We start from the raw sequence: 24,316 nt of genomic DNA on the forward strand, positions 1-24,316 counted from the left end.
TACTCAAACGTACTATAAATACATTTATAACATGACCCCAACACTCCACTTGTGCTGAAAATTCTCATCTATGCTGCGATCTATCGTACTTCATTCACTCTACCTCTTTGAGTGAGTGAGTGAGTGAGTGAATGATACATGTATAAAGCGCAACTATTGCTGAGGCGTCTTGGCGCCATTCACACCATAACCCATTAAAAACACAAAACTAACAGACCAAATAATGTCCTTGAATACGGGATGAATTACCCAATGGTTTGCTAGTACAATGTAGTTATCCAACGGAGCATGAAAAGAGATTACATTTCAGTCAATACAACACCATTTAGACTGGTTTGATCATTTTACCATGCCAGTAACCCTTCACAGAATTTGTAATCATTTTGCCTGGTTTACATCCTGGTTGCAATAGCGCCAAAGCATTTCGGTGAAACACCACACTACGACCACTCTATCGGGCCATGTCTAATGCAAGTTTCACTGACGCAAACCATCTCTTTGGGATCACCATGAGAAGGTGTATGTTGCCTAACAGCTAGGAAGTTTGACCTCCAAGCGGCGGATCTGGGTTCAAGTCTCGGCAGGGAGGCACAACATCCTGTGATTCTGGATAAATAACGTAATCTCCCCGTGCCAAAAAAAATTGATGTGTTTGTCTGTAACGCAACAGGTGCTCATGTAAATCACTATGATACCTTCAGGTTTAGTTTGCGCTATATAAACTCCCCTCCCCCCCCAAAAAAAAAAATCGTAGAAAAACTGAGGCAGAACCATCATTGTAAGGAGTCCAGTTCTGCACATCATTGGAAGGAGGACAGTTTCATCCAGTATTCTTTTGTTTTCAGAAGACCATGAATGGGGGTAAGAATTGGCCATGGACCTTACAACCCCATAGGTTTCTGACTTGTGCCCCCAAGTATTGGAATGCATGTGGAGGGGGTCCATGGAGGGGAAATGAACTCTGGATACTGAAGAAACTTCAGCCAGAGGAACAAGTTCCTAAGTGGTTAAGTTTATCCTCAACCCGGATCAATTATTGTAACCTTCAATTATCCGAAGAATAAGAAAGAGAGCGTGGAGTGATAATAATAATATTAATAATAATAATAATAATAATAATAATAATAATACCAGCATTTGTAAAGCACGCAGCTACCACAGGTGAGGTGCCCCGCACTGGGGGCCGTCGGGAAGATTAAGCAAGCTATTGCCCAGAGTCACAAGGTGCTGAGCTAACCTGCCGAACCGTGAGCCCCTGTGTTCCGGAGTCAGCCGCCCTGGCCGCTGCACCACACTTCTTCCTGAGTAGCCGGTTCAGTGGTATAGAGCAACAATGTCGTCCACGTACAAGGAAAAAGAACTCTTTACAGAGCTCTTGCAAATGCCAAAATCACTGAACCCACTGTGATGAGACTAGAGATGGGTTTCATGGCCAGAGCAAAAAACATGGGGGAAAGAAGATGATAGTGCCAAGTACAACCCCCTACTGGCCCCAACCCTTCCTGGCCCCTCTACCAATAACGGAAGAAGGTGAGTTGGTGTAATCAGTGCACACTCTGGCAACCATCCAGGCAGGCCATAGATAAGAAGGGGGCTGAACCCAAAGACCTGCAAAGTACCAAACATAGAGTCCTAAGATACCAAGTCAAAGGCCTTTTCAGTATGCGGCACAGCCGTGGCCATAAGGACGAACGTCAAGGAGCTTGTATTGGGTTGAGGAAATCGAGCCGTAATCGACAGATATCAAAAGGAAATACCAGGAACTAACCAAAATGACCTGAACTTGGGACAGGATTTTCCCAACAGCGTTCATCCGCTTGGCCTGCAGGATTGGAAGGGGTACCTGGTCGCCTTCAGGAGTAAAATAATCAGAGGTTGGGACATACTAGAGGCCAGGGCAGCCCGGGAGAGCACTGCAGTGTAAAGGGAGACGTATAGAGTATGTGATGGAGCTGAAACCTCATACGGCTCTGCACCAAGTCTGTCGCTCTACCTCATCGTCACAAGCAACGCCCTGCTCCCTCGTCATCGCGATGAAGGGTGCCCGTGTCAGGACAGCGCACATATTTGTATCACAGAAAGGGGGTTCAGGGTTTACAGAGTTATCTGCAAGGAGGCAAAATGGTAATTTATCCTCAATCAACTGCAGAGTCTCAATGTCACATTAAAGCATAGTGCCCCCCAAAGTCAGTACCAAGGCCCATTCATACTTTTTCTCTTAGGAATGACGATTTCGCTCAGTTGGGTCCTGCCAGGGAACCAACTCTAAGACACAACCTCACATTGCAGATTGGTCAGCCTGTCTCACGTCTCACTCGCCCTACATACGGATGCCCCTGATTTAGCCCTTAACTGCATCCCACGCAAGCACTCGAGAGGAGGCAAAGCAACAACTGAAAGAAGGGAAGACTGCAACATTTTTCCCACCACCATCTTTATGAACCACATATGCAGCCTTTCCATGTGGCTGCTCCAGGGCGAGCCTCCTTGATTCATGGGTTTGGCAGGACAAATGGGGTTGGTCCTCTCTGAATCATGGGTGGGCAGGACAAATGGGGTTGGTCCTCTCTGAATCATGGGTGGGCAGGACAAATGGGGTTGGTCCTCTCTGAATCATGGGTGGGCAGGACAAATGGGGTTGGTCCTCTCTGAATCATGGGTGGGCAGGACAAATGGGGTTGGTCCTCTCTGAATCATGGGTGGGCAGGACAAATGGGGTTGGTCCTCTCTGAATCATGGGTGGGCAGGACAGATGGGGTAGAGCCTCTCTGAATCATGGGTGGGCAGGACAGATGGGGTAGAGCCTCTCTGAATCATGGGTGGGCAGGACAGATGGGGTAGAGCCTCTCTGAATCATGGGTGGGCAGGACAGATGGTGGTGAGCCTCTCTGATTGATGTGTGGGCAGGACAGATGGGGGGTGAGCTTCTCCGATTCACGGGTGGGCAGGACAGATGGGGCAGGGCCTCTCTGATTGATGTGTGGGCAGGACAGATGGGGCTGGGCCTCTCTGATTGATGGGTGGGCAGCACAGATGGGGCTGGGCCTCTCTGATTGATGGGTGGGCAGGACAGATAGGGTAGAACATCTGATTCATGGGTGGTCAGGACAGATGGGGTATAGCCTCTCTGAATCATGGGTGAGCAGGAAAGATGGGGGCGAGCCTCTCTGATGGGTGGGCTGGACAGATAAGTTAGAACCTCTGATTCGTGGATGGGCAGGACAGATGGGGTGGAGCCTCTCTGAATCATGGGTGGACAGGACAGAATGAAGGATAAAGGGAGCATTCAGTGGTTCGGTGACATACGTTCTTCCCCTCTGGTACCCGGCCCAGAAGTCACAAAGGAACAGCCCCAGGAGTGGTTGGTTGTGTAAAGTTGATAAGAAGCCATGGCACATCAATTATGGACATAAACGATAGACTGTGAAACTTTGGGTTACTTCGATTGAAGGGGGAAAAAAACATTGCCCATCCAAAACCCTGCAATCTCCAGAAATTTTGAAAACCCAATGTTCTCATAGCAGGGAAATCACCCCACACTCAAGAAAAGGGGTGCACCGCTGCAAAAGATAAAGGAAAATAAAACCTCGTATTACCTGATCCTTGCTACTCCAAGAAGTGAAATAACAAGCATTGAAAACGCCAATATATATGGCCTTAGCAAATCTGTTTTTGCAAGCATATAAAACAGAAATGAAAAGCAAATAAAAAGAATCAGTAAAAATGTGTTTTAGTGAATGGAGAAATGGGCACCATTCCTGGCAATGAGGTGCACTGATTGTTAGGCAGATGTCCACAATACAAAAGAAATGGCATGGCCCACAGTGCGAAAGAGCCCCAGTCCGAAGTGGGCTGCCCAATGCTGCATGCGGTGTTGGGCGGAGGCAAACTGGGAATGGCAGTTCAACAGAGCAGTGGATGAAGAGAGCTGAGCCTAAGCTCATCTTGCCAAGTAGATAAGTGTTGGCATTTATTTATGATTATTTTACATACATGAGGCTCGCCAGAATGCTGTCTCTAGGCCAGACCAATAACTGGAAACCTGCAACACAGAATACAACGGAACAATGGAAACAACTAAACATAAATCAGCCCTCAGCATCATTTTCCTCACTGTGCAGAGCCCCAACCAATCACAGACAAGTAATGACCAAGCACAGAGAACGCCCACGTAATAGAGATCAAAAAAGGGCGATAGAGACCCCGAAAGCAGAATAAAATCAAATATGACAAGAATGTGACCTGGGACTCATGGAATGCAAGAGAAATGTCCTCATACACCGCCCTAATCATATGGAAACATGGAACAGTACACAGGAGGCATTCTTGCAGATCACAGACTTCACAAAACTTGAGGGAGAACAAAAGATCTTAATCGTACTCAGTAGGACCAGAGCAGGCAGAAAAGGCAGCGGTGTACTCTAGGTCTGTAGCATCATCAGACTTAAGAAGATTTAAATATCTCCGACACCAGAAAACCTACACATCTGTCTTGCGTGTAGCATCATCAGACTCCAGAAGGTTTACACGTCTGTAGCATCAGACTCCAGAAGGTTTACATGTCTGTAGCATCAGACTCCAGAAGGTTTACACGTCTGTAGCATCAGACTCCAGAAGGTTTACATGTCTGTAGCATCAGACTCCAGAAGGTTTACACGTCTGTAGCATCAGACTCCAGAAGGTTTACACGTCTGTAGCATCAGACTCCAGAAGGTTTACATGTCTGTAGCATCAGACTCCAGAAGGTTTACATGTCTGTAGCATCAGACTCCAGAAGGTTTACATGTCTGTAGCATCAGACTCCAGAAGGTTTACATGTCTGTAGCATCAGACTCCAGAAGGTTTACACGTCTGTAGCATCAGACTCCAGAAGGTTTACACGTCTGTAGCATCAGACTCCAGAAGGTTTACATGTCTGTAGCATCAGACTCCAGAAGGTTTACACGTCTGTAGCATCAGACTCCAGAAGGTTTACATGTCTGTAGCATTAGACTCCAGAAGGTTTACATGTCTGTAGCATCAGACTCCAGAAGGTTTACATGTCTGTAGCATCAGACTCCAGAAGATCTAAATGTCTCCGACACCAGAAAACCTACACATCTGTCTTGCGTGTAGCATCATCAGACTCCAGAAGGTTTACACGTCTGTAGCATCAGACTCCAGAAGGTTTACATGTCTGTAGCATCAGACTCCAGAAGGTTTACACTTCTGTAGCATCAGACTCCAGAAGGTTTACACGTCTGTAGCATCAGACTCCAGAAGGTTTACACGTCTGTAGCATCAGACTCCAGAAGGTTTACACGTCTGTAGCATCAGACTCCAGAAGGTTTACACGTCTGTAGCATCAGACTCCAGAAGGTTTACATGTCTGTAGCATCAGACTCCAGAAGGTTTACATGTCTGTAGCATCAGACTCCAGAAGGTTTACATGTCTGTAGCATCAGACTCCAGAAGGTTTACATGTCTGTAGCATCAGACTCCAGAAGGTTTACATGTCTGTAGCATCAGACTCCAGAAGATCTAAATGTCTCCGACACCAGAAAACCTACACATCTGTCTTGCGTGTAGCATCATCAGACTCCAGAAGGTTTACACGTCTGTAGCATCAGACTCCAGAAGGTTTACATGTCTGTAGCATCAGACTCCAGAAGGTTTACATGTCTGTAGCATCAGACTCCAGAAGGTTTACATGTCTGTAGCATCAGACTCCAGAAGGTTTACATGTCTGTAGCATCAGACTCCAGAAGGTTTACATGTCTGTAGCATCAGACTCCAGAAGATCTAAATGTCTCCGACACCAGAAAACCTACACATCTGTCTTGCGTGTAGCATCATCAAACTCCAAAAGGTTTACACGTCTGTAGCATCAGACTCCAGAAGGTTTACATGTCTGTAGCATCAGACTCCAGAAGGTTTACATGTCTGTAGCATCAGACTCCAGAAGGTTTACACGTCTGTAGCATCAGACTCCAGAAGGTTTACACGTCTGTAGCATCAGACTCCAGAAGGTTTACATGTCTGTAGCATCAGACTCCAGAAGGTTTACATGTCTGTAGCATCAGACTCCCGAAGGTTTACACGTCTGTAGCTTCAGACTCCAGAAGGTTTACACGTCTGTAGCATCAGACTCCAGAAGGTTTACATGTCTGTAGCATCAGACTCCAGAAGGTTTACATGTCTGTAGCATCAGACTCCAGAATGTTTACACGTCTGTAGCATCAGACTCCAGAAGGTTTACATGTCTGTAGCATCAGACTCCAGAAGGTTTACACGTCTGTAGCATCAGACTCCAGAAGGTTTACATGTCTGTAGCATCAGACTCCAGAAGGTTTACACGTCTGTAGCATCAGACTCCAGAAGGTTTACACGTCTGTAGCATCAGACTCCAGAAGGTTTACACGTCTGTAGCATCAGACTCCAGAAGGTTTACACGTCTGTAGCATCAGACTCCAGAAGGTTTACATGTCTGTAGCATCAGACTCCAGAAGGTTAACACGTCTGTAGCATCAGACTCCAGAAGGTTTACACGTCTGTAGCATCAGACTCCAGAAGGTTTACACGTCTGTAGCATCAGACTCCAGAAGGTTTACATGTCTGTAGCATCAGACTCCAGAAGGTTTACATGTCTGTAGCATCAGACTCCAGAAGGTTTACACGTCTGTAGCATCAGACTCCAGAAGGTTTACATGTCTGTAGCATCAGAAACCAGAAGATCTACGGGTCTCTAGCAGCAGACTACAAAAGATCTACGCGTCTGTATCATCATCAGACTCCAAAGATCTATATTCCTCAGACTCCAGAAGATCTACATATTTGTACCATCATCACATACCAGACGATCTACGCGTCTGTTGCATCAACAAGCTCCAGAGGATCTACCTGTCTGTAGTGAGATTTTTTCTGCATTCCGTCCATCATCGTTTGTCTTTTGCTTCCTCACCCTATGTGCGCCGGATATGCCCAGATGGGGGTCCCTTGCTCGACCGGTCACTAGATTCAAGCTAGCCTGGCTTATGAGGGGTGTTACCCCGAAACTGGTCCTAGGATGCTTGTTTCCGCTCCATGGAGGACCTGGCTTGGCAGTTCAGGCTGGACTGTTCCCATGAGGCACAGGGTCAAGTCTGATTTGCTAAAGGCTGGGTCCAAACTGGGGCGGCATGGTGAGCAAAAGAACGATGGATTTAACCCAGATCTCTTGACTAGGGGTGAAAGTTTTGATTTGTTCTGTATTCTGACCATCTTTTGTAGACTCCAGAAAATCTACATGTCTGTAGTATCATCAGATACCAGATGATTGATGTATCTGTAGCATCAGACACCAGAAGATCTGCATGTCTATAGCAACAGATAATCTACAGTCTGTAACATCATCATATACCAGACAATCAACACAGGTTTAGACGAATCAGGGTGGGCTTTTAGAGCGACCCAGTGATTTTAGGGAAGAGTGAGAGAGACAGCAATCACTTTTAAGAGAATCAAGGATCGTCCCAGAGACAAACAGGAGGCACTTTAGCAGAAACCAGCAAGCACTTTAAGAATGAATAAGCATGTTGATAGATTCACTCAAGCATGTATAGGTTAATCACTCATTCAGAGAAAGCAGAGAGCGCTTTAAGAATGAATAAGCATGTTGATAGATTCACTCCGAGCATGTATAGGCTAATCACTCATTCAGAGAAAGCAGAGAGCGCTTTAAGAATGAATAAGCATGTTGATAGATTCACTCAAGCATGTATAGGTTAATCACTCATTCAGAGAAAGCAGAGAGCGCTTTAAGAATGAATAAGCATGTTGATAGATTCACTCAAGCATGTATAGGTTAATCACTCATTCAGAGAAAGCAGAGAGCGCTTTAAGAATGAATAAGCATGTTGATAGATTCACTCCGAGCATGTATAGGCTAATCACTCCTTCAGAGTAAGCAGAGAGCGCTTTAAGAATGAATAAGCATGTTGATAGATTCACTCAGAGCATGTATAGGTTAATCACTCCTTCAGAGCGAGCAGAGAGCACTTTAAGAATGAATAAGCATGTTGATAGATTCACTCAGAGCATGCATAGGTTAATCACTCCTTGAGAGCGAGCAGAGAGCGCTTTAAGAATGAATAAGCATGTTGATCAATTCACTCAGAGCATATGGTGGTTATTCACTCCTTTCGAGTAAGCAGAGAGCACTTTCAGAATGAATAAGCATGTTGATAGATTCACTCAAGTATGTATAGGTTAATCACTCCTTCAGAGAAAGCAGAGAGCGCGTTAAGAATGAATAAGCATGTTGATAGATTCACTCAGAGCATGTATAGGCTAATCACTCCTTCAGAGTAAGCAGAGAGCGATTTAAGAATGAATAAGCATGTTGATAGATTCACTCAGAGCATGTATAGGCTAATCACTCCTTCAGAGTAAGCAGAGAGAGCTTTAAGAATGAATAAGCATGTTGATAGATTCACTCAAGCATGTATAGGTTAATCACTCCTTCAGAGAAAGCAGAGAGCGCTTTAAGAATGAATAAGCATGTTGATAGATTCACTCAAGCATGTATAGGTTAATCACTCCTTCAGAGAAAGCAGAGAGCGCTTTAAGAATGAATAAACATGTTGATTGATTCACTCAAGCATTTATAGGTTAATCACACCTTCAGAGTAAGCAGAGAGTGCTTTAAGAATGAATAAAAATGTTGATAGATTCACTCAGAGCATATATAGGTTAATCACTCCTTCAGAGCGAGCAGAGAGCGCTTTAAGAATGAATAAGCATGTCGATAGATTCACTCAGAGCATATATAGGTTAATCACTCCTTCAGAGCGAGCAGAGAGCGCTTTAAGAATGAATAAGCATGTCAAACGATTCACTCGGAGCATGTATAGGTTAATCACTCCTTCAGAGCGAGCAGAGAGCGCTTTAAGGCTGAATAAGCATGTTGATAGATTCACTCAGAGAGTGTATAGGTTAATCACTCCTTCAGAGTAAGCAGAGAGCGCTTTAAGAATGAATACGCATGTTGATAGATTCACTCAGAGCATGTATATGTTAATCATTCCTTCAGAGTAAGCAGAAAGCGCTTTAAGAATGAATAAGCATGTTGATAGATTCACTCAGAACATGTATAGTGAAATCACACCTCCAGTCAGCAGAGAGCGCTTTAAGAATGAATAAGCATGTTGATAGATTCACTCAGAGCATGTATATGTTAATCATTCCTTCAGAGTAAGCAGAGAGCGCTTTAAGAATGAAGAAGCATGTCGATAGATTCACTCAGAACATGTATAGTGAAATCACACCTCCAGTCAGCAGAGAGCGCTTTAAGAATGAATAAGCATGTTGATAGATTCACTCAGAGCATGTATAGGTTAATCACTCCTTCAGAGCGAGCAGAGAGCGCTTTTAGAACGCGTTAGCATGTTGATAGATTCACTCTGAGCATGTATAGGTTAATCACTCCTTCAGAGTAAGCAGAGAGCGCCTTAAGAATGAATAAGCATGTTGATAGATTCACTCCGAGCATGTATAGGCTAATCACTCCTTCAGATTAAGCAGAGAGCGCTTTAAGAATGAATAAGCATGTTGATAGATTCACTCAAGCATGTATAGGTTAATCACTCCTTCAGAGAAAGCAGAGAGCGCTTTAAGAATGAATAAGCATGTTGATAGATTCACTCTGAGCATATATAGGTTAATCACTCCAGAGCGAGCAGAGAGCGCTTTAAGAATGAATAAGCATGTTGATAGATTCACTCAGAGCATGTATAGGTTAATCACTCCTTCAGAGCGAGCAGAGAGCACTTTAAGAATGAATAAGCATGTTGATAGATTCACTCAGAGCATGCATAGGTTAATCACTCCTTGAGAGCGAGCAGAGAGCGCTTTAAGAATGAATAAGCATGTTGATCAATTCACTCAGAGCATATGGTGGTTATTCACTCCTTTCGAGTAAGCAGAGAGCACTTTCAGAATGAATAAGCATGTTGATAGATTCACTCAGAGCATGTATATGTTAATCATTCCTTCAGAGTAAGCAGAGAGCGCTTTAAGAATGAATAAGCATGTTGATAGATTCACTCAGAACATGTATAGTGAAATCACACCTCCAGTCAGCAGAGAGCGCTTTAAGAATGAATAAGCATGTTGATAGATTCACTCAGAACATGTATAGTGAAATCACACCTCCAGTCAGCAGAGAGCGCTTTAAGAATGAATAAGCATGTTGATAGATTCACTCAGAACATGTATAGTGAAATCACACCTCCAGTCAGCAGAGAGCGCTTTAAGAATGAATAAGCATGTTGATAGATTCACTCAGAGCATGTATAGGTTAATCACTCCTTCAGAGCGAGCAGAGAGCGCTTTAAGAATGAATAAACATGTTGATAGATTCACTTTGAGCATGTATAGGTTAATCACTCCTTCAGAGCGAGCAGAGAGCGCTTTTAGAGCGCGTTAGCATGTTTAGAGAGGGGATCAGAGAGTGCTAATGAGGGAGAGTCCTATAGAGAGAATCCCAGCTTTGTTAAGTGAATCCTATAATCAGGTATTTAGCGTCATCAGGACGTGCTTCTGCGCTAACCAGAGAGCGCTTTAAATGATCCTGGTTCAGGTGGGGGTCAGAGTGTGCTTGAGGTGAGCATGGGCGGGAGGAATCAGTCCTGAGAGGGAAGACACTATCCTGGGTGAGTCTGAGAGCTCCTCATGGCAGAGGGCGAGACAGGGAGGGCATTTAAAGCACCCGCGGCCAGGGGGCAGCAGGGGGTTCCAGGCCCAGGAAGACGAACTCAGAATTGGTGGAGGGGTTTATCGACTATGGGCCCGATGTAGGTAAATCTCATTTACCGACTCTAGAATACCGAATTATACCGATTCGGTATTCTAGATTCGGTAAATGAGATGTAGGTAAAAATTCGGTAATTTTTACTGAATAGGTATGATTCGATAATTAACGAAATCGGTATTTACCGATTTGGTAATTGCCATTGATTCCTATGGGCCTTGAGGCCCATAGGAATCAATGTCAATTACCGAATCGGTAAATACCGATTCGGTAAAATTACCAAATTGTCAAGGGGGACAGGGTGTCACTTTGACACCCTGTTGCACCCCTGATTGTGGCTTGTGTGCCATGTGACACGCATACATGCCCTTAGGGCATGTATGTATGTATGTGTGCCACATGGCAAAGGTGTACATGCACAGATGCGCATGTATACAGGAATTCGTTATTTACCATGAAATAGTATTTCATGGTAAATAACGAATTCTTAAGGGCCTGTGGCACTGTTTTCAGTGCCACCTACATCTAGATTTACCGATTCAGTAGATTTACCGATTCGGTATTTTACCCAATCAGTAAATTTAAGGCCCCCTACATTTCAAAAGCCAAATACCGGTCGGTAACGGCCGAAATCGGCTGTTACCGACCGGTATTTGGTGTCCTACATCGGGCCCTATATGAGTTTTCTAACAACATGGCGGTTACATCAAGCCACGGAGAGTAAGACGTGCAGACAGGAGGTGCCGACAGTCAAGTGATGCAGACAGTATTGTATATAGTATTTTTAAGCGCAACAAACACCCCACGGGTACCCTGGCGCTGCAATACGTAGCTACAGATCAATGTGAATCGGATGTACGTTGTTACAACGCATGCTTTTACTACGCATGCCTTTACAACGCAGGTTTTTCAACGCAAGTCGTTACAACGACTTGCGTTGGGGGGGTGCTGGATAGTGAATAGTTAAATTTACTATTCCAACTCCAGTCCCCGTGGATAGTAGGGAAGGTGTTGGATAGTAAATTCAACTATTACCTATCCTAGAGCGCCCCCCGGCGCAATTCGTTGTAATGACTTGCGTTGAAAAACCTGCGTTGTAAAGGCACTGCGTGGTAAAAGTTGCGTTGTAAAGGATGTTTCCCATGTTAATCAGGAGAGCGAAAGTTAGTTTAGACGGTACTCAAAAGAACAGAATCAAATTCTAGGGAACAACCATGTCTTAATCCTTTTTCTGAACAAAGACAGGGAGCTACGTTGTCGAATACCGAGTGGCAGTTCATTGCACAGCCTCGCGGCAGCAGTACTGAAAGCTCTTCCTCCCAGTCTAACCCTGTTAAACCTAGGAACCCTCGCCAGACAGGCCGAGGAGGAACAAAGGTGCCGGGTGGGGCTGTACCAGAGTAATTTTTCTCATAATAATTTTGGACCAGATCCCTGCAAGGCCCTGAACCCTATACATAGGGACTTAAATGTACTCTTTGCAGCACTGGGAGCCAGTGTAGCTCAGCTAGACATTTTGGGACAGAAAAGTCTAGTGGTTTAGCCAGAGCTAACTTTGAGGCCTTATTTTGGACAGTTGCAGTCGCTTTATCAAATATTTAGGAGAATCCAGCAGTAGGGCGTTACAATAGTCAAGACGACTTAAAATAGCGCCTTGCACTATTAACACTCTGGCTGAGGTAGGTAACAGTGAGAGGATCTTTCTCAGGGCTCTAATGAGACCAAAACAGACATGAGGTGCGGACAGGCAAGTGATGCCGACAAGAGGTGCCGACAGGAAAGTGATGCCGACAAGAGGTGCCGACAGGCAAGTGATGCCGACAAGAGGTGCCGACAGGAAAGTGATGCAGACAAGAGGTGCCGACAGGAAAGTGATGCAGACAAGAGGTGCCGACAGGAAAGTGATGCAGACAAGAGGTGCCGACAGGAAAGTGATGCAGACAAGAGGTGCCGACAGGAAAGTGATGCAGACAAGAGGTGCCGACAGGAAAGTGATGCAGACAAGAGGTGCCGACAGGAAAGTGATGCAGACAAGAGGTGCCGACAGTAAAGTGATGCAGACAAGAGGTGCCGACAGGCAGGTGATGCAGACAAGAGGTGCCGACAGACAGGTGATGCAGACAGGAGGTGCCGACAGGCAGGTGATGCAGACAAGAGGTGCAGACAGGCAGGTGATGCAGACAGGAGGTGCCGACAGGCAGGTGATGCAGACAGGAGATGCCGACAGGCAGGTGATGCAGACAGGAGATGGCGACAGGAAGGTGATGCAGACAGGAGATGCCGACAGGCAGGTGCTGCAGACAGGAGGTGCTGCAGACAGAGGAGCTGACAGGCAGGTGATGCAGACAGAGGAGCTGACAGGCAGGTGATGCATGTATTTATATAGATTTGTTGGTATTTAATATAGTGTGAGCCAAGCTCCGAGGGGCTTCATGGCGCTTTACAGAGAGCATGAGTGACTCTGCACAGAGCGATGCTGGGTGAGGGCCTAGTGGAAACAGACATTATTCGGACAAACTCTGCTGTTTTTCACAGAAATGTAATGTATCATTGGAGGCATGTGGGTGTAAAGTGGTTTGCCTAGAATCACACGATTTCTCGTTAAGTGTTGAAGCTGGGATTAGAACCCTGGTGAGCAGGATTCATCTTCAACAACTCATGGAGAGATAGAGAGAGAAAGAGAGAAAGAGAGAAAGAGAGAAAGAGAGAGAAAGAGAGAGAGAGAGAAAGAGAGAGAGAGTGAAAGAGTGAAAGAGTGAAAGAGTGAAAGAGTGAAAGAGTGAAAGAGTGAAAGAGAGAAAGAGAGAAAGAGAGAAAGAGAGAAAGAGAGAGAGAGAGAGAGAGAGAGAAAGAGAGAGAAAGAGAGAGAAAGAGAGAGAAAGAGAAAGAGAAAGAGAGAGAGAAAGAGAGAAAGAGAGAAAGAGTGAAAGAGTGAAAGAGTGAAAGAGTGAAAGAGAGAAAGAGAGAAAGAGAGAAAGAGAGAGAGAAAGAGAAAGAGAGAGAGAGAGAAAGAGTGAGAAAGAAAGAGAAAGAGAGAGAGAGAAAGAGTGAGAAAGAAAGAGAGAGAAAGAGAGAGAAAGAGAGAAAGAGAGAAAGAGAGAGAGAGAGAGAGAGAGAGAGAGAGAGAGAGAGAAAGAGAGAGAAAGAGAGAGAAAGAGAGAGAAAGAGAGAGAGAAAGAGAAAGAGAGAGAGAGAAAGAGAGAGAGAGAAAGAGAGAAAGAGAGAGAGAGAGAGAGAGAGAGGGGGAGAGAAAGAGAGAGAAAGAGAGAGAAAGATAGAGAGAAAGAGAGAGAGACATTGGAACATGGAAAGATGAACAATGTGATCGACTGGCAGAGAGAACTGACTGGATGGATGGGTGGATAGATAGACGGTCGCACGGATGGACATACATAAGAATGGTGGATTAATTAGATGGCTAGGTTGGTGTTTGAATGCATGGTGGATGGACAGACGCTCAGACGGATGTTGGCTGGGTGGATAATGAGTGGACGGGAGCACAGATGGATGAATGGTTCAACGAGGTAGAGAGGGAAGATGATGGACAGGCAGAAAGAAAGAAATAGATTGACAGGGTAAATGATGGGTGGAAAGGTGGATGAATGGGTGGGTAAACAGAGTGGTCTACAGACAGGGGACGCAACAGGGTGGGTGCATTGATCGAAAAGTAGATAGAAAGGCAGGTAGACCAACTGGATGTATAGAGGGAAGTCAGGGACAGGGGACAGAGATGAACTGGATGGATGGATGGATGGATGGATGGATGGCTGAAATGCAGACCAGCACGATGGATAGCTGGGTGGAGTGACCGGGAGACAGGCAGACCGGCTGGAAGAGATACTGAGATGGGAAGGCAGGTTGAGTGATGGAAGGGGGGCTGGGTCAAGATGGCCAGAGCGGATGGATGGATAGTTGGTGGGTGGCTGGCTGGCCTAGAGAGGAAGACGTTCTTACAGAGGCCTGAAATCTACAAGGAGACGGGTTATTTAAAAGTCTTTAACACATACATGCATGTTTTGGCTGCATCCGTCATAGCTGCGCCGGAACATACTGCCGCGACCGGAATTGCCTGGCGTTTTGAGATTTGGTAACTTTTGTTTTTTTTTATTCTTAGAAAATTCAAGTTTTACAGCCGGAGCTGCAGGCCCGACCCAAGTGCAGACACCCAGCTCGGAGCTCCTTCTCACTCCAGGAACGGAGGAGGGGAGGGGGCGGGGTTCACCCCCAGCCATGACAGGGCTCCCGATTTTATCCCGAGCCGCGCAGTCCCGTTGGGGCCCCAGCTGTTCACGATATCTCGAAAATGAGCTAATTCTCATCATTTCAGAACACAGCGCACCTGTTACTGCTCCCTCAGCCCACGAGAACACCCAGCCTACGCAAAGTCCTACTGTATTAGTCTGGGTGAGATTATCGGTCTCTGGAGGATGAAAGGTGGAGTAGCGTTCTCCACGGAGTTTACATTTAGGAGACTACTAGTAACACAGATCTTCACGGCAGGTGTTCGGTCACCGTCGGGAGACTGAGTCTGCACTTCATCATTACAGGACCAGACGGTCATGTCGTAACATCACACCACCAGTTCCATGATTTTTCTCCTGGTTCCAATGACATCCTGAACTAATCAGTTGCATTTCTGGGCCCTGGCAGACACGGTCTAGTGGTACTAAGAAACCCGGTGTCTCAGATCTCAGCTTCCCGCTTGAATTAATTGTGTGACCTCATGCAAATCGTCTTTTCTCACAGTACCTTGGTGTGTTCGCTTCTCTGCCAAAAACCGAGCGTTTAGCAACAGGATTAGCGGAGACGAGGCATGTACAAAAAGATCGGGCTGGCTGAACATGTATTTTTTCCCGAAAGGCGTCCGAGCACGGCCTCTCAGTGCTTGTTCATCCGTTCGTCTGAAATGAAACAGCTGCTCCCCCAGGGAGTTTTTTTCAGTTTTTTTCCTCTCAGTGAGTGTGTATACTCTGCTGCACTTAGCCAATTCTGAGATCACCCAAAAAGTCTGGCCGCATGAAAAGGAAGTGGACATTGGAAGGGGGTGAGTAAAAGGAACGTTATGTCTGCAGATGCAGAATTAAAGAGAAAAAACCAAGCATTTTGCATATTGACTTAAAGACAGCGCCCTTAGTGCAAAGAAACAGCATACTCTTCGGAGAAAGCACCACGCATAAACCAAGCTGGTATTCCTATTTCACCTGTAGCGCCAGAAAACACCACCAAACACTATATAAACATGTTTTATTGGTATATGTCAGAAAAGTCATATAACGTATTTAGAGCAGGACATCTTCGGTAGAGAAGCTCTTAGATGCGCCCAACCACCACAGGCGGAAACCCCCTTTCCACTAGCTTTAGCGCCTACAGATAATTTAGATTACACAAAACGCTGCTAAGTGCACTCTGGGAGCTGTAGTCGAGACTAACTTAACGAGACCTATTGAACCGAAGTACCAAGCTGTGATGATCGATATAAAGAGAGACAAAAAAACAACAGAATTCGTGGGGTTCAGAAGGGCCAAGGGGAGGTCACTTTTAGAGTTGTTTAAGGGAGCCTTCCCCCCCCCCCCCCCCAAAAAAAGAAAAGGCAAATTGTGCAGGGCCTGTCCCTTTTATTTGAACAAGAGTCCCTTTGATCCCCCTTTCGTCCGCCGCACCACCCCCTTTTGTACCACTCCCAGGCAACAGCAACTCCCTTAATCCATGTTTTCCTCGTCTCTTTGGCGCCTTTCTCACATTGTACACGTTGTCATGGTTACCAGTATAGACTCTCAAATATACACACAAAGGAATCAATGTCAGACGGGCACTCGCGGTCTCCACGCCATCCCCGCCTGCTACAATTCATAATCCGCAGCCAGTCACCTCGCCTCTCCGGGGTGCCTGGGGGTACACGATGGGGGCATGATGCATTTATCGGACACTCACCGCCCATCCACTCCCCCCCCCCCCCCAACCACCTTGAAAAGCAACCAGAACGAATACACTGGCAACATGTCTTTAGTCAGGCGTGATTAGTTCACCCAGTCCTATGCTTCCCGTTGCATTCTGGTACTTGTAGTTCTGCGTTCTCATTTTAAATGCAGAACTAAATGAGCCATTGTTCTCATAAGCCCCCTCCCCTCTGTCAGACTGTGGGCTCCATTTCAAGGACTGCCAACATCTCTGAAGAAGGGGGTGGGGGCTTTCTTTACTGAGCGTCAACATGTCATCAAGACGGAACAATACAAATGTTCGCTACTCCTGGTTCTAAGTGGGACAGCTTCGAAGCCCAATTCCCGCAGTTTTAGGGGAGAGCAGGGTGTGGTTAGAAACACCGTTTCGAAGACATTAAGAGTGCTTGAAAAGACGTCGCCCACCCCCGTTAAGAATTGTCGCGCTTAGAAGCGAGTGCCTCTTGGTATCACGGGTACTCTTAGAAACATGCTCACCCCAACACTGAAGACCAGACACGCTCGACTAAGGATTGGAAGCGCCTAGAAGCTAGCTCACTTCGATACTATGGGTCGCTCTGCCTAGTCTAGAGAACATGCGTATTGCCAGGGTTAAGGACGGGCAGTGCTTGGAAACACGTCCGTGACATTATTAAATATCCATTTGCTTAGAAATAAGCTCAGCTCTCAGAGTGGGGCACGGCTGCCCCTAGAAACCCCGAACACCCAGTATGTATGGACCGAATCTGCTTAGAGACAAGTTGGCTCAAGAACTGTTCGCGCTTAGAAACCAAGCACTGGGAGCGCTTAAATGCGCATACTCATGATTGGAGCGCTTAGAAGCCAATTATCAAGCATTGGGAGCGCGTAAATGCACATACTCATGATTGGAGCGCTTAGAAACCAAGTACCAAGCATTGAGAGCGCTTAAATGCGCATACTCATGACTGGAGCGCTTCGAAACAACAAGTTCACACTCGTTATTAGGAGCTATATAGAAACCTGATCCTTTATTCTAAGACCCATGCCCCGTGTGTTGCATGTTCTGAGTGTGCATGTGTGTATTCGTGTTTGAGCCCCCCCCCTCTTTGTACTCACAATCAGCGGGAGGGTCCGGTCCTCGCGGTGCGCCTCCAGCCGGGCCCCCGCGGCCCGGGGTCCGCCCCGGAAGGAGGCTGCGGGGGACGGGGGCTTGTTGTCCTGCCACAAGTAGTAGAAAGTGCCCAGAATCCAGGCCACGGTGAGGATGGCGATGGCATTAGCTCGGATCCTCCTCATCTTCGGGGGGCTGGAGGGTCCCAGGCGCGGAATCCCTCGGAGTCCTGAACGAGGCAGGAAAAAGGGGCAGAATCCTGGGCTAGGCAGGGAGTGAGTGCAGCCTGCCGGGGGAAGCAAAATCCTGTGCGAGGGAGGCAACAAGCCCCGAATCCCGGAGGTACCTGGCTCCCGGACTAGGCAGGTGGTGGGGGCAAAATCCTGAAGGTGGCCGGGTGATGGGCACGGCACAGAACCCGTGACGCGGCGGGCGGGGGGTGCAGGTTCATCGAAGGGGCAGAATCCTGACTAGGGCAGAAGGTCTCTGCAAATGCTGTCCGAGGCAGGAGGGGCGTGCAGAGTCCTGGATGTGGCCGTCTCATGGACGGAGCAGGGGGCGGGCACAGACTCCCGGTGGAGGCAAGAGGTGGCTGCCGAGTGATGGACGGTGCTGGTCCCCGGTGATGGAGAGGCGGTTACAGGGAGAGCCCTGCTGTGCCAGGCTGCTGCTGGGTGTCTGAAGAGGGAAACCGGGCCCTGGCGTCTGAGAGAGGAGGCAGCCTCCGGGGTGATGGAGAGGTACACTGGATCTCGGCGTGACAGAGAGGAGGCAGGCTCGGTGATGGCGAGGGGGCGGGGATCCTGGTGAGTGAGAGGAGGCAGCCTCCGGGGTGATGGTGAAGGGGGTCCTGGTGTGTGAGAGAAGGGAGCCCCCTGGGTGATGGTGAGAGGGGTCCTGGTGTGAGAGAGAAGGAAGTCTCCCGTGTGATGGTGAAGGGGGTCCTGGTGTGAGAGAAGTCAGCCTCCTGGGTGATGGGGAGAGGGGTCCTAGTGTGAGAAGGCAGCCTCCTGGGTGATGGTTAAGGGGGTCCTGGTGTGTGAGAGAAGGGAGCCCCCTGGGTGATGGTGAGAGGGGTCCTGGTGTGTGAGAGAAGGGAGCCCCCTGGGTGATGGTGAGAGGGGTCCTGGTGTGAGAGAGAAGGAAGTCTCCCGTGTGATGGTGAAGGGGGTCCTGGTGTGAGAGAAGTCAGCCTCCTGAGTGATGGGGAGCGGGGTCCTGGTGTGAGAGAAGGCAGCCTCCTGGGTGATGGTTAAGGGGGTCCTGGTGTGTGAGAGAAGGATGCCTCCTGGGTTATGATGAAGGGGGTCCTGGTGTGTGAGAGAAGGTAGCCAACTGGGTGATGGTTAAGGGGGTCCTGGTGTGAGAGTGAGAGAAGGTAGCCAACTGGGTGATGGTTAAGGGGGTCCTGGTGTGAGAGTGAGAGAAGGCAGCCTCCTCGGTGATGGTGTGCGGGTGGTCCTGGTGTGAGAGAAGGCAGCCTCCTCTCTGATGGTTATGGGGGTCCCGGTGTGAGAGAAGGCAGCCTCCTGGGTGATGGTGGAAGGGGGTCCTGATGTGTGAGAGCAGGCAGCCTCCCCGGTGATGGTGAAGGGGGGGGTCCTGGTGTGTGAGAGCAGGCAGCCCCCTCTGTGATGGTGAGAGCGCTCCTGGCGTGTGGCAGTGGAGGCAGCCGCTCGGTGATGGATACACTCTCCTGGCTGTGTGTGTGTGTGTTCACCGGGCTCTGAGGCAGCTGATGGCTGCTCCGCCCCCACCCTCTCCTCTCTCCGGCCGGCTCTCACAGCCACAGCTGAGCCGCCTGTTTAAGCTCCGTCCCCTCTCCTCCTGCTCAGTCCTGCAGAACAGGGGCGGGAGGGAGGCCTCCCTGGTCCTAGCGCCCCCCGGCTGCTGGACACTGGCCGGGGTACACCTTGCTGTCCAGGGCGATCACCTCAGGGGCCGGACAGGCCTGAGAACTACAGCCAGGCGGTAGGGCTGGGGCAGAGTCAGTCACACGTCACCAGGGAGCCTGTGGCTGGTGGGTAGGATACAGCAGAAGGTTAATTAGTTTTCCCCCCTATGGCGCTTAACTGCCCATAGGGTCCCACCAAAGGCGCGTCTAGACCGGAACTTGAAGGGGGAGGGGGTTGGGGCAGTGTCCCCTGACACACCAATCAATGTTCAAGTTCAAGTTTACTTTATTTGCATAGTTAACTAAAACCATTGCAATACAAAAAATATACTCATTTAAAAACTATCATGTACATAATTAAAAACTCTTGTGCGTTGGAGATGGTTTCTAACTTATCTGGCCCTTCGATGGAACATCGGGCAGCTCATTCAGAACCGGGGGAGAGTGGTGGCCAATCGGACACAGAAGGCTCCGAGACGGACAGCGTGAGACTTCCGGCGGTTACCCCCGAGACAGCTGAAGGACTGCTAGATGAACAATGATAATATGGGGTGAGGAGGTTCTGGTCGGGGAACTGCAGGGGGGAGAGGGGGTTGCGTAGGAGTCGAGAGACACAGGAGGGTAAATGTTTCGTTCACTGGTTGCGAGGGGGGGGGGTTGCTGGGACTTCCTTCTACATATTCTATTGTTGTTGGGTTCGGCCGCGCCGTGGCCTGCAGAGGGATCCCGCGTCGACGCTCGGTCCCCCACATTGCCCTTAAGGCACGCCTACGGTGGCTACCGGTAGGATAGCGGGAAGGGAGGTTTTGGAACCTGCAGTTTGGATGGGGACTAGATGGTACTATTTGGAACCTGTTCTGGGGGGGTTGGTCGGGGGTTCATGGTTACAAGTTGAGTTACAGTTGTTAAGGGGGGGACTCGTCATCGATGTGGAGGTTGTTGGGCAATTACCCATGGCTGTGTTGTGCTTGGAGAGACTGGTGAAAGCGTTGTGGGATAATGGCTGACCTCTCGAATTTGAAATGCGTCACCTGGAATGTGCGGGGCCTGCGCACCATGTCCAGACGCCATAAGGTCCATGCTTATTTGGTGCGTAGAGGGGTGCAGATCGCTTTGCTACAAGAAACGCATCTCAATAAATCTGAGGGACTTGCGCTGCAGCGTAGATGGCGGGGACAGGTATACTGCACCACATACTCAGCTTATGCGAGGGGCGCGCTGATCTGGATAAAGGCGGGAGTACCCCTGCAGGTGGATAGCCACACTATAGATCCAGAGGGGAGATATGTTGCGTTAACAGGGAAGCTTGGGGGCAGAGATTTGAGCATCTGCTGCATTTATGCGCCCAACACGGACCAGCTCGCCTTTTTCAATTCACTGTCGGGTTCTTTGGCTCGTTACCTGTCGGGACCCGTCCTGTTGGGTGGGGACTTTAACTCGGTGCTCGACGTTGACTTGGACAGATCTCATCCTCCCCTCCCGGACTCCCCGGCGCATAGAACGGCGAAGGGTAGACTGCCCTGGCAGACTAGGTGGGGTCTAACGGATATCTGGCGAGCGCATAACCCGCTTACTCGGGATTACTCACACTTTTCAGGTATGCACGAGTTACATGTGAGGTTGGACAGCTTCCTGGGATCTGCGGAGGTGGCCACTACGGCGGTACGATCCGAATATTTAGCGAGAACTATCTCTGACCACAATCCGCTACTGCTGGGCCTTAAATGGCTCCAGGGGGCCCCTTGTGTACCTACCTGGAAACTGCGTCCAGAGCTGCTGGAGGATCAGGTGTTTCGCGGGGACCTGGAGGATAGGATAACAAGTTACTTTACGATAAACGAGGGTACGACGACGGAGCGGGCCACGGAATGGGACGCCTTTAAGGTAGTGGTGAGGGGCTATTGTATAACACAAAAGGTCGGAGTGCGCCGCGTGCTCCTGGAAGACCTGACTAGAGCTGATCAGGTCCTCCGTGACCTGGAACTCTCCCGACCGGGTCGCCCAGAGCTTCAACAGCGGGTCCTGGAGGCTAAGGAGGCGGTGGCGGTGGAGGTTGAGCGGCTACGTAGCTACGACTATAAGACTTACCTATCTAGATCTTTGGCGGAAAGCGACAAATCTAGTGCGTTGTTGGCTTGGCTTGCCAGCCCTACCAGATGCTCCTCACCCATTGTGGCGATGAGGACTGGCGAGAACAGGGAGGTTTATACTCCGCCTGAAATCCTCCACTGCTTCTGGAACTACTACAAGCAGTTGTATCGTAGTCGACTACAGCCGGACGCCTCCCCGACGGATGCCTTCCTGAGGGTCCTGCCTATCCCCACACTGGATTCGGAACAGGCGAAGGCCCTGGGTCGCGATGTGGAACTAGGTGAGATCAAAGGCGCGATCAAAAGAATGGCGCGTAACAAAACGCCGGGCCTGGATGGCCTACCTGTGGAATTTTATTCCGCATACTCAGATATATTGGCCCCCAAGCTCCTGCAGGTTTACAAGGAAGCGAAATCTTTGGGACGATTGCCGAGCTCGATGCGGGAAGCACTGGTGATACCTCTCCTTAAGCCGGGACGCGAGGGAACGGACCCGGCCTCTTATAGACCACTCTCAATGCTCACGGTCGACTACAAGATCCTGAGCAGCATATTAGCTGAGCGGTTACTAGAACATATGGGCTCCCTGGTGCACGCCGACCAGGCGGGCTTCATCCCCAAACGTAACACGACAATGAACATTCGAAAATTATTTAGACTACTAGAGGCGGGGCACGAGGATGCTCCCGATCCTATGATTCTTTCGATAGACCTGGAAAAGGCCTTCGACAGCCTGGAATGGGTCTACCTCCACAGGGTCCTCGAGAGATTTGGGCTGGGAGAGGGATACCTGCAATGGACCAGAGTGTTGTACGCCTCGGCGGTGGCCAGAGTGAAATCGGGCCCGCTGGTGTCTCAGCAATACCCAGTAGAGAGGGGCACGAGACAAGGTTGCTCGTTGTCCCCATTGTTGTTTGCCCTAGCGGTGGAACCGCTGGCTATCTCAATCCGCACAGGTGCCCACTATAGGGGACTACAATCTCCGTTAGGCCCCCAGTATATTTCCCTGTATGCTGATGACCTGCTGCTCTTCCTCGAGGACGCTGATGCGGCCCTGACGGGAGCGTACTCGGTGCTCACGTCTTTTGGGGAGTTGTCGGGACTTCAGGTGAATTGGGCTAAGACCTGCCTGTTTCCGGTACGCCATGATGGCCTCCAACCGGACATGCATAGAGAAATTAGATGGGAACCAACCTGTTTTAAATACCTGGGAGTACATGTTTATCACCGCCCGGCTGACATACTAGAGGGTAATATCTCCAGGGGCATTCGAGCACTCAAGGGTAGCATGTCCTTTTGGTCTACCCTACCCCCTATCGGTGGCGGGGCGTGTAGCACTATTAAAGATGGTGGCACTACCCCGATTGCTGTACTACTTTCGAACGCTCCCGGTATGGATCCCCAGGTCTATTTTTAAGAACCTTGACTCCATAATAGTGTCATTCCTATGGGGCACAGGCCGACGTAGGGTGGCGCTCCAGACCTTGCTGAGACCTAGAGCGGAAGGAGGTTGGGCGGCCCGGACTTTGAGACATACTATTTAGCAGCCCAGTTGCAGTTTTACACCCAAGAAGTCGCTCGTGAGTTCCGAGGCCCGGAGGAACTGCGGGGCAGTGGCACACCAAGACATGTTTTATCGTACATTGCGCTGCAACAGACACTAGAGTTGAAACACCTCACTCAGGAAGACCGCACCATACGTTCCTGCTGGAACCGAGTACATCGCAAACTAGGCGGATCGCGACCTTATGCCCCGGAGATCCCGCTGGGAATGCTCACCACACGGCGGAGACTGGTCCCGTCTCAGTGTTTGGGAAGACATGGGGATACAGACGGTAGGCGACCTTTACGAGGATGGGGGGCTGCTGCCCTTCCAGGCCCTTTTGGACCGCTACGACATCCCTAGGGGCGATTTCCTGATCCACGCGGCAATCACGAGAGCGATTCAGGCTCACTGGAAGACTGGCCACGAGGAGCCGCAGATGTCATGCCAATACGTCATGATGTCTGCGGGGACTGTGAAGGCAGTGTCCTGCCTCTACTCCAGAATGGTGGAGGGGAGATTGACCCCCTTGACGGTCCTCAAAGCCAAATGGGAGACGGAAATAGGTAGAGAAATTCCAGAGACCACGTGGTCCCAGCTGCTGCAGAGAGCCTGGAAGGGGACGAGGAACGCACGCTTCCAGTTGGTACACTTCTATGTGTTGCATAGAGCCTATCTGACTCCGGTGAAGCTGCAGCAATACTTTGGTCTGGAGACGGCCTGGAGACGGCAGCCTGCCCTAGGTGTGGGGCACCCGGGGCGGACCTCATGCACATGTTGTGGTCCTGCTCTGTGCTGAACTCCTATTGGGCGATCGTAGGAGACACACTGACCGCGGCGACTGGTAGATCATTACAGATGGACGCAGCTGTGGGGATCTTACACTGGTTTCCGCATACACCTAAAACTAAAATTACCAGTAAATTCATCGATTTGGGATTACTGTTAGCTAAACGGGAAATTACCAGACACTGGAAGGCGCGAGCTGGTCC

The 24,316-nt window shown here is 49.0% G+C and overlaps 1 protein-coding gene across 1 annotated transcript in view; it reads right to left on the reverse strand.

The window, feature by feature from the left end:
• GALNT16 (polypeptide N-acetylgalactosaminyltransferase 16) overlaps window positions 1-18,655 on the reverse strand; it is a 539,297-nt gene extending 520,642 nt beyond the window's left edge. The window contains exon 1 of the mRNA XM_078661985.1: window positions 17,803-18,655. Within this exon, the coding sequence (XP_078518111.1) occupies window positions 17,803-17,982 (180 nt within the window). The 5' untranslated portion in view covers window positions 17,983-18,655. The remainder of the gene's footprint in view (window positions 1-17,802) is intronic.
• Window positions 18,656-24,316: the final 5,661 nt, after the last annotated feature.

The sequence above is a fragment of the Lissotriton helveticus genome, chromosome 9 (genome assembly GCF_964261635.1).
Source record: "Lissotriton helveticus chromosome 9, aLisHel1.1, whole genome shotgun sequence".
NCBI classification, from domain to species: Eukaryota; Metazoa; Chordata; class Amphibia; order Caudata; family Salamandridae; genus Lissotriton; species Lissotriton helveticus.